The sequence below is a fragment of the Mus caroli genome, chromosome 2, assembly GCF_900094665.2.
Source record: "Mus caroli chromosome 2, CAROLI_EIJ_v1.1, whole genome shotgun sequence".
NCBI classification, from domain to species: Eukaryota; Metazoa; Chordata; class Mammalia; order Rodentia; family Muridae; genus Mus; species Mus caroli.
In genome coordinates this window covers 120,687,622-120,699,066 of record NC_034571.1, presented here as the reverse complement: position 1 = coordinate 120,699,066, position 11,445 = coordinate 120,687,622, and the positions used below count along the sequence as shown (strand labels likewise).

Below are 11,445 nucleotides of genomic sequence, written 5' to 3'. Positions count from 1 at the left end.
GTCAGCCGACCCTGCGCTCTAGCTACCCCGGTGCTGGTCCGGCCGGAAGAGCCCTATCATTCCTTAGTATATTACCCCAAAATAATTTTAATTTTTATTTCTAAAGGAAAAGAAAACATCCATCAAAGCCTTTGACTAGCTGTTTCAGAACCTGCTGTGAATATTTTGCTAGTCAGTGAATCTAATAAAGTCCCCCAATGTCCCAGGCAAGAGTCATGTGCTCAAGTCCTTGGACCAGAATCACTTGAAAAGGAGTCTGTCTTCTGAAGGAATCTTAGCAATCCCTGTGCAGTTTGTCTCAGTAACATAGCCAAGGATTCCAGCTCCAAACACCCCAAAACCAACCCTGGTCTGAAGAAACAGGAACAGCAGTGGGGTTTGTTTCCAGTCTCTGCTCAAATCTAGGCTTCTCTTTCCTACTGTCTGGAAACCAATACCAGCATCCCAGTGGAAATACTGCCTTCGAGGCTTGGTTCTCCCCAGTCTTGCTCACCACATGGGTTACCCATAAACCTCTTCTGAAGAAGGCGCTGACCTTAGCGTCAGTTCTGAATACAGGGTACCTATGATAGATCAGGGGCCCAGAGGAAATGGCAGAAAGCGAAACTAGCCATTTAATTGAAGTTGACAATGTAGAAGATAAGAGTCAGCTAAGCCAACATGCTCTTGGCCACACAAGGATTATCTCTGATTTCTGATTATAAAGTGTATAGACTGTCCCATTGGGTCAAGAAATACAGTCTTGAGGCCCAAGAAAACAATCTCTGACACAAGTTTGTACAGGAAAACCTTTAACATGTGCAGAGGCTTTTCAGAATACATGGACGAGTTGAATCATTTTAAGAGAAGACTCTCGAGAATGCCCTTAGCTTATCTGGCCAGCCAGGGCTTCTGAAAGTGGGAGCAACCCTAGGCTGCATGCAGTGAGCTAGAAGAACCAAACAACCTGTGTGTGTGAGGGAGGAAGAGGGAAGGAGCCCTGGAAACACCCCAGGGCTGCCGGGGAGAAGGCGGGAGGCCACCTGTCCTGTACACATCTGACACACCCCAGGTTTGTATCAGCCAAAATACTGGAGTCAAAACTGTAATCTAAACAATGCTCAGCGTGTGTGCTGGCTACAATTATGATTACTTGAAGGCCAACAAAATGGTCAGAGTTGCTAACACTAAGAAATGTTAAAAATTAATTATTAATTAATTAATTAAATTTTAAAATTAGGAAAGTAGAGGGCTGAAGAGACAGCTTAGTGGTTCAGAACATACTGTGCATTTACAAAGGACCTGAGTTCGCATCTCAGTACCCATGTCAGGAAGCTGCCAGACTCCTGTAACTCTAACTCTAGGCAGCCACCATCCCTGGGCTCTGAGGATACCTACACTCACATAGCCCACATACCTGCACACAGGTACATAATGCAAAATAAAAAGGTAAGCCTTTTTAAGTAAGGCTCTTGTTTCAAAGCCCAATGATCTGATTTCAATTCCTGGACTGCACATGAAAGGAGAGAACAGAGTCTGGCAAATTGTCCTCTGACCACATAAGTGCAGAAGTGCGGAAGTACATGCATGTGTCTGTATGTGCCTGTACACCCACACCATCAATAATCAATCAATAAATAATTAATGTAAACTAATAAAAAACATTAAAACCTTTGACTAAAGTCTCATTTATTTGTACTAGTTAGCATAAAGTTTAAAAATAAAACTCTCTCTTACCTCACACCTAACCATACAACTGATTAATCTATTCCCCCTACAAATGAAAACAAAAGCAACAAAAAACAAAAAAAGTAAGGGAGGGGAGGGAGAATCATTTGATATGCTGCACCGCTTTCAAGAGGAAATGAAGGAGAACCATGAATCCAAGGGGAAAGCCACACACACACACACACACACACACTCCCTCCAGGCAAAAGCTTATAACTGACTTGCTCTCTCTCCCACCCACTGGAGACACAGTGCTCACCATACTTCTTACCCACAGTTCCCCTGTCGGAAAGGGGCAGCTGCAGAGGCCCATGGGGTGACCAAATCACTTATGCTGTTTGGGGAAAATGGGACCAGGCAAGAAATTATATTTTGTTGAGGAAAAATTGTAAAAAGAAACAAGAGTCGTAGGTGGTTTTCCCTCACAGTAATGATTCCAAGGTCATCTCAATATCACAGCTTGGGAAAAGAAAAAAAAAAAAAAAAAAAAAAGGCCAGCCAAAACTCACAAGATACTAGGTCAATAAGCCATCGCTTGATGGGAAAGCCACACTCTTAAAGTCTTAAAGGCAGTTCCATTTCAGCCTAAGATTCCTCATTAACTCTCTCAATACAGTCAGGCTCCTAACCTCTGTGAGCCTCAGTTTTCCTGTTTGTGAAATAGGGACAACAGTAGTTCGTTGGCTGGTTATCTCAGTACTTAACTTAGTGCCTGTCTACCACTCGAATTCTCAACTAGCGGGAACTGCTTAACTGATGAACATGAAACACTGGCTACTCATCCAATGAGAATGTATCAGTCAAGAAAACTTGCTTTAAAAAACGTCCTGATCCCGAAAGGCAAACTCAGAGGAAATGGAAGACTAGAACTAGACAGACACCTGTGTAATGTTCCCAGCCCACCCAGCTCACAAACATGGCTACACATTAGAATTTACTGACTCCTTTAGAGTCCTTAGGAATACCCAGTACCAAGTAGGAAACCACAAAGTAAGACAAACCACAGTGGCTGTCTTTATTCAGGGGAGGATTCCAGTAGTAGAGAGCTTCAAAGAGCTTCTACATGCTTTGGTGGGGTCTATTATGAAGCAAGACATCAGGGTTAGAAGGTCTTGACCAAATGTTTATTTAATTATTAAGAAGGGAAAAGAGGGCCATCAAGATGGCTCAGCATAAAGAAGTGTTTGCCACCAAGCCTGATAACCTGAGTTCAAGGACCCATGTGGTAGAAGGAGAGAACTGGCTCCAATAAGTTGTCCTCTGACCTCCACATAAATGCTGTGACACATGCACACACACTAGATAGATAGATAGATAGATAGATAGATAGATAGATAGATAGATAGATAGATAGATAGGGATACGTAGATAGATAGATGATAGAAGATAGATGATAGATAGATAGAAGATGATAGATGATAGAAGATCGATCGATAGATAGATAGATAGATAGATAGATAGATAGATAGATAGAAGATAGATGGATGGATAGATAGATAGATAGATAGATAGATAGATAGATAGAAGATAATAGATGGAAGATAGATAGATAGATGATAGAAGATAGATGATAAAAGATAGATGATAGATAGATAGATAGATAGATAGATAGATAGATAGATAGATAGATAGAATAGCATTCTAAAGAAAAGAGAAAGGAATAATGGCAAAAATAGAAGCACAAAGACAAAATGAAAAGAAAAAGGTCAGAGTTCATCACATGAAGTAAAAGGAGAACAAGGACAGTGTGCTGCCTTCAGGCTATAGCATAAAACCATGCAAGTCATGGTTAAGAACACCACATAGGGGCTGGGAGATGGCTCAGTGGGGAAGAATACCTGCTGCTCACGTGAGGACCTGAGTTTAAGTCCCCAAGACCCAGGTAAAAAGCCAGGTGTGACCCTCCATGCCTGTAACCCACACTGTGAGGGGAAGAGACAGGAGGATCTAACTGCTAGCCTAATTCCTTCCAGATTCAGTGACAGACCCTGTCTCCATCGTGTGATGGAGAATGATCAAGCAAGGCACTCTATGTCTTCTTCTAGCCTCCATACACATGGGCACATGTACACACATGTGCACATACACCACACACATTCACACAAACACACACAAAGAACATTGCATAACACAATTAACTGGCCATCTATCTCCATGAATCCCACATCATTGGATTCAACCAACTATGTATTGATATACATATTAATTACACCTATACTGACAATCAGCAGACATTGTTCTCTTATCCTTGTTCCCTAAATGATACAGTTCAACAGGTATATGACATCTGTACCATATTAGTTGATAAAAGGCATCAAAAATGATATAAAGTATACAGGAGGATGTGGTAGGTCTTACACAAACACTCTGCTACTTATATAAGGAAATTGAGCTTCTGTGTAATTTTAGAATTCTCAGAGGGTCCTAGAAGCTATAATACCCCATGAATATTGAGGGACAACTGTGTCAGCATAGAGGACTTTCCTAACCAGGAAGCCTCAGCTCTGGGTATCCTGTCATGTGCAACAGACAGAAAGAACAAAGATATCTCTTCCCTTCTTCATACACTACTGTTGGAAAGAACAACATAGCTAGGAAATGTTACAGGGGGAAACTACAGAGTACATGTACAGAGTGGGAGGTAGTGCCCTGTTGGTGGCAGGGAGTGTTTAAATGTTGGCTGCTATTGCTGTCCAAAGCCTGAGCTCATTCCCACCTCTAAAACAGTCAGATGCTGTTCTGAGCCTCTGCTTCTCACCAGAGCACACACAGAGGATGTGAAGCCAGGCTCAGGAAAGTTTTGATGGTCTGTACTGGTCCCCTGATGCACTGAACCAGGAAACAGGAATCCGATTCCTTACCTGATTGTCACGGTCAAAGGTGGCCTCAGTCTGGATCCCTCTCACGTTGCTCCTATGGCCCTTCTCAGTCATTGCAAACATCCCAGTATACTTCTGCTCCTAAAGGTCATGAGATATTAAAAGAGAGTTAGTTGTTCAGATGACCTTTAACTGAAGACCTTGGGCCATTAACTATATAGTAGCAAGAAAAGGGGAAGAAAGCTGGAGACAATCATAAAATTTAAAAATCATAAATGTAGTTGGTTTATAAGCTTAGAAATATGACAGATGAGGCTAGAAAGATGGCTCAGTGGTATAGAGTACTTGTTGCTTTTGCAGAGGACCTAGGTTCAGTTCCCAGCGCCCACCTAGTGGCTCACAACCACCCATAACTCTAGTTCCAGAGAACCCAACACCCTCTTCTGATATCTGAAGGCACAAGGCACTCATGTGGTGTACAGACAAACATTCAAGCAAAAATGTCAACCCTAAATATAATTTTTAAAATGTATTTATTTCTATTTTATGTGCACTGGTGTTTTACCTGAATATGTGCCAGATCACCTGAAACTGAAGTTACAGACAGCTGTAAGGTGCCATGTGGTTGCTGGGAATTGAACCCAGGTCCTCTGGAAGAACAGCTAGTGCTCTTAACTGCTAAGCCATCTCTCCAGCCCCATATATATTTTTTTAGTCTTTTAAAAAGAAGAATATGCCAAATATAGCAAAATATTTTAAAAGATAGTCTTGAAATTCTCATTTGGGACAAAATTTTACAGATTCTAATTCTGGGTTTTTTTTTATTCAAATGTACATTCACATAAAAGTACTATGAAATTTTTTTAAAGTCTTTGTGAAAAAAGCAGTCTATTAAGGCAAGCATCATACCTTGAGTGGCCGAAACCACTTGATAACATGTTCAGGACTTCCAAGATTGCTGATTGCACCACCAAATAACAAAAAACGGATTCCACACTAGAAACAAAGACAGTACAGACAATGACTAGTCACAATCAACAGCTTAACAACAACTAGACGCACTGGGAAACTCCATTCAAGGGGTATCTCTTAGCATCCTTCAGTGCTACACAGGTCTTTTTATGCCCCTTTACAAGCCCTGATAAAGTGTTGCTGACAGGAAAAAAATGGGAGGGAGGAGGGGGAGGAGCAAGCAGGGGCTTAAGGAGGAGGAAGAGGAGAGGTGCTCTAGTTTGATCTCTGCTGCTACGATAGACATAAGGATCAAAAGCAAGTTACGGAGAGTAAAGCGTTTCTTCCAGCTTCAAGGTTGCAGCCATCATGGAGGGAAGCCAAGGCAGGAAGCTTAAGGCAGGAACCTGGAGACAGGAACTGAAGTGGAGACCATTGAAGAAGTCACCAACTGGCTTGATCCCATGGTTTGTTCCTCTTGCTCTTGCCTACCCCAGGACCACCTGCCCAGGGTGAGACCACCACAATGGGGCTGGGCTTTCCCATGTTCAACATTAATCAAGGCCTGCCACATAAGCCAGTTGGATAGAGAGGCAGTTCTTTAGTTAAGGTTCCCTCTTCCCAGGTGACTCTAGTTTATGTCAAGTTGACAATAACTGGCCAATACAAAGAGGAAGAAGAGGCACTGAGAACAAGGCCACATGGAAGGAGCAAGCCAGCTGACATCAAAGACAAAGGTGTGGGTGGAAGCATGTTGGGATTTGCTGGCCTTGAACTCAGCATTCCTTTTCTGAGTTTCCTCTGAAGACCCTCCCTCCCAAGAGTGAGCCTGAATGGCTTACAGGTGGCTTCAGGATGAGTCTGTGACCTACATCTAGCTGAGCTACATCATCCATGAGGCTTCAGAAATAGACTGAGGGTTTCAATGGGGCCATCCCAAGTGCCACCGAGACACAATGAAATCCAGAGTAATGGAGCCCCGAGCCAGCTGACTGCCATCTTTCCATGAGCTGGAATGAAGCCAAGGTAGAAAAGATAGGGCTGAGGAAAGAAGACAACCAAGAGATTCGAGAAGTCATGTCTTGCTGGCCTGATGAGTTCTTTAGGTGTGTCAGTTAAGCCTGTTTTGCTCTATCAAGTTTAAACTCGACCTTATTTTATTTTATTTTATTTTATTTTAGAGGGAAGGTCACTGTTTACTGTATGACCAGCCTGTGCCCACACATTTGGGAAATGGAATCAATTCAAACGGTATATTTTTTTTTTCTCTGTGTCTAGTTTAAAAGACGATACTCAAACTAAGACAAGTTGAATTTTCCTCTTTGGCTAATGGTGAATGTATACATTATATGATACATTTCCTCCTAGGTTTTTAACTTTTCCCTCTTCCCTGGGAAAAAATGGTTGTTTTTTTGTTGTTGTTTTGTTTTGGGGTGTGTGTGTGTCTGTGTGTCTGTGTGTCTGTGTGTGTTTACCCACCCTTGAAAAGCTCCCATTCATTAGCTACATTAGTACTCAGCTAGGGCCAGAGTGAGCCTGTACCATCAAAGGAAATCGACCAGCTTATAAAATCTGTGTTGCATCCACTCATACAATCAATTAAAGTGTGGGGACTTTCTCTCGAAAAACCACATTCTGCAAATGGCAGACAACACGATCAAGCCAGACAGTACAGGAAGAGTACCAGGGAGGACCTGAGCGAGTGACCTCTGGCCAGACATGTTTACAGCAGTGCCTCCTAAGAGGAACACAGACATTTTTCTAGCCTGAGTCAGGCAGGCAGGTAGTGGTGATGGCAGAACATGGTAGACTGTGAGGAAAGAGGTGGAGAGATCCAGTACAGATTCTGGAAACAAGTTGATGAGTTGACGGTTAGGGAGAAAAGCCTAGCCTTTGGCTGAGTTGCCATGTGGATGGAAGCCCATTCGAACAACATGTACTGTTTGAGGTGTGTCTCTCTTTTCTTGATGATCTAGATAAGAAAAGGGATGGCTATCACATCAGGAGTATGGAGCAATAACCACATTGTTCCCAAAAAGAGCTGACCAAAGCCTCCACAGGCCACTACTGGAGATGCCTAAAGGCTGGCATCTGATATCAGGGCGTTATCAAGAGACAAATGATGAGCTTTGGCAAAGCCCCAACTGACAGATGGGGATGAGAAGGTGATTCTGGTTATCAGAGCCAAGTGCTGGTTGTCCTCACCTTAATCCTACATTGAAGCCACAACCTGATAGACAATTACGAAAGACTCCTGAATGGGATAAGAGGGCTTAGTCGGGAAAGTGCTTACATTGTAACCGCAACACCTGAGTTTGATCCCCAGAACCTATGTGAAAAACTCAGGTGCTATGACATGGCATTTGTAATCTCAGTGCTGGGAACATGGGCAGGAGGATGCCTGGGACACACTGGCCAGCCAATTTAGTCTACTCAGTGAGTTTCAGGCCAGTAAAAGACTCTGTCTTAATTTTTAAAGATTATCTAGGAGCAAGCACGTTGGTTCAGTGGGTATTGTTGCCAAGACCCGGATAGAGTTCAAGCCCCAGAACCTACATGGTAGAAGGAGAGAACTGATTCCAGCAAATTGTCCTCTGACTTCCACAGGCATGCCATGGGACTTTCGTATTCATATTCATTCAATCTCTCTCTCTCTCTCTCTCTCTCTCTCTCTCTCTCTCTCTCTCTCTCTCTCTCTCTCCCTCCCTCCCTTCTTCCTCTCCTTCCTCTCCTCTCCCCCTCCATTAAAAATACTAAAAAATACAGCTGATGAATGACACCAAGGTTGTCCTTGGATTTCCATATGCACGTTTACACATGTGCAAGTGCACACACACACACATATACACACACACACACAGAGTTATGCCAAAAGGAACATCTTGGAGATGCATTACCCCTGCCCACTTCTTGCTCTTTGCTTCCTGATCCACTATGATGTCAATTATCTGCTGCACACTCTTGCTACAATGGTCCTACCTGCTTCACCATGCCTTCTCACCCAAAATGAGCTGAAATCATGAACCAACATAAATCATCTCTCCCTGTTGTTTCCAGTGGGTATTTCTGTCACTGTGATGCAATGGTAGCTAACACCATCTGACTCCCTTGTGGGATGATGAGAGAGCAGGTAGTGCTTTCCTCTTTGTGACACACATACATGATAAATAAATAAATAAAATTTAAAGAGTTTATATTTCAAAATCAAATATTTAAATTACTTAAATTAATGAAGGCAATGACTGCAGCAACACAGATCCAGCTCAGCAGTGGTATCTAAGTGAAGAAAGTAAATTACTGACATTTATGGTACTGTCTTTATGAAAACAAGACAAATGAAGCTGGGTGGTGGGGTGCTCCACATCTTTAATCCCAGCATTTGGGAGGTAGACATGGGTAACTCTCTTTAATCCTAGCATTTGGGAAGTAGAAGTGGGTGGCTCTCTGTGAATTCGAGACCAGCTTCATCTACAAATAGAGTCCCAGGGCAGCCAGGGCTATACAGAGAAACCCAAAAAAAAAAAAAAAAAAAAAAAAGAAAGAAAAAGAAAAGAAAGACAAGTGAGAATAACAATTAATATACAATATGTATATAATTGAAAACAATATGCAAAAACAATATACCAGTGATTCCAGCACTTGGGAGACAGAAGCAGGAGTTCAGGGCCTGCCTAGGTCATAGGAAAACTCTGTTTCAAAACTAAACAAACAACAAAGACTAGATGATGATGGAGACAGGGGAAGGTGGGGGGATGAGTCATGCTGTGGACCACTTTTCAGACACCTGTTTAATTACTATGCTGGGAGCTCATGGTGATGTCACCCACTCCTTCTCATACCCAGGGAGTGTGAGTTCCTCTAGGCTGAGCTTTCAGAACCTCTCACCTTTATAGACATGGACACATCCACCATACAGAGCACTTCTCCCAGGACAAGGATTTGGCTGATGAACCTCTTCCTTTTTTCTTCCTGAAAATAAAATAGACCCAATGTGAAGATTTACTCATGGTCTGCTGATCTTTGAAATTTACATTTTAAATAATATGTGATATACATAATACTTCCACAATAAAGCAACACAAAGCAATTTTAAGTTGGGAAATATTCGCATCGCTCTTTGGAAAATAAATGTTTCATCTTGTGTCAGTATGGCCTCTGGCTAATCTGGGTGTGGTATTCAAGGATTCTTTTTCCCTTTTATTAAGATTTTTTTTAAAAAAAAAACTTATTTAGGGACCCTAAGTCAAAAGCCAACTTGCCCAACCAATGATTAACCTAAATTGAGATCCATCCCATGGGCAAGAACCAATCTCTGACACTATTAATGATACTCTGTTATGCTTGCAAACAGGAATTTAGCATACTGTCCTCTGCAAAACTCTACCCAACAGCCAGTGGAAAAAGATGCAGATACTCACAGCCAAACATTATAGATGGAGATATGGAGATTGGGGAGTCTTACAAAAGAGTTGGGAGAAGGACTGAGGGACTGGAAGAAGAAAGGGACCCTACAGGAAGACCAACAGAGTCAACTAACCTGGACCCTTGGAGGCTCCAAGAGACTGAACCACCAACCAAAGAGTGAGCACAGGCTGGACCTAGGCCCTCCTGCATATAAGCAGCAGATGAGCAGCTTGGTCTTCATGTGGGTCCATCAGCAACTGGAGCAGGGGCTGTCCCTAAGCCTGTGACCTGCTCCCCTAAATAAACTGCCTTGTCTGGCCTCAGTGGGAGAGGATGCACCTAGTCCTAAAGTGACTTGATGTTTGGGGTGGGGTGGGAGTTTAGTTGGGGGGGGTGTCACCTAGAGGGTACCTTCTGATTAGGGGAAGGAGGAATTGGGGGAGGACTTGCGTGAGGGGGTCCTGGAAGTAGAGGGGAGGCTGATATTGGGTTGTAAAATAAACAAACAAACATTTAGGGGTATGCACAACACAGCACATGTGTAGAGGTCAGAGGACAACTTGAAAGAGTCAATTCTCTCCTACAGCAGCGATGTAGGTCTTAAGGATCTAAGTCAGGTCATCAGGGTGGGCAGCAAGGGTTCTTTCCTTCTGTTTCACAAGCCCACAGCCTCTTTTCTTCTCCAACAGAAGGTCAATTGCTCCTGCCTGCAAGTCAGCCTGGGGGAAGTGGCTTTACCCCTGAGGCTTTACCAAGCTCTTCCCTGGCCTCCCTATGTTTCCCCTGCAGTACAGGAAGCCAAGGCATCCTTCCTAGCTTCTCCAAGTGTTCACACAGCAACACTAATGTGAAGAAAATCCTTCAGAAAATCTGGAAACATTTAAGACAAAGGAAAAGCCATGTTCTTCTCTTTTTAAGCACAAGCCACCTCTGGATTTGAGTTATGATTTTAAAGCCATGAAATCCTGATCTCTCATGCCTGTTGATCTTCTCCCTGTACACAGCATTAACAACTTCCAAAGCTCAATGAGGGTACCACTCTCCTTTGTTTAATTACAGGAAAACCAGAGCAGGGCTTAGGACAGCTCAGTGGTCAAAGTGCTTGCTTCAAGAGCAAAGGCCTGAGTTTGGACCCTGTAAAAAGCCAGGTGCAATGACAGGTGTCTATAATTCTAACACTAGAAAGGTGAGACAGGAGGCTGCTAGGGGCTCCTTAACCAGCAAAATTATTGAGCTCCATGTTCAATGAGGGAGCCAGTTTCAAAAAATACAGTGGAGAAAGACACCCAACATCACACACACACACACACACACACAGAGTTTTTGATAAAATCCAACATTTCCTGAGACGGTAGTAGCCCCTTAAGTGGAGTACTGGCTAGTTTTGTGTCAACTTGACACAGGCTGGAGTTATCACAGAGAAAGGAGCTTCAGTTGGGGAAATGCCTCCACGAGATCCAGCTGTAAGGCATTTTCTCAATTAGTGATCAAGCCGGGAGGTCCCCTTGTGGGTGGTGCTATCTCTGGGCTGGTAGTCTTGGGTTCTATAAGAGAGCAGGCTGAG

General features: G+C 43.0%; 1 protein-coding gene across 1 annotated transcript in view; it reads right to left on the bottom strand.

Annotated features, from left to right (window-relative positions):
• Positions 1–11,445, bottom strand: part of Acoxl (acyl-CoA oxidase like) — a 276,006-nt gene that overhangs the window by 252,666 nt on the left and 11,895 nt on the right. Inside the window, 3 exon segments of the mRNA XM_021179280.2 lie at positions 4,569–4,667; positions 5,436–5,522; positions 9,363–9,446. Of these exon segments, the coding sequence (XP_021034939.1) occupies positions 4,569–4,667; positions 5,436–5,522; positions 9,363–9,446 (270 nt within the window).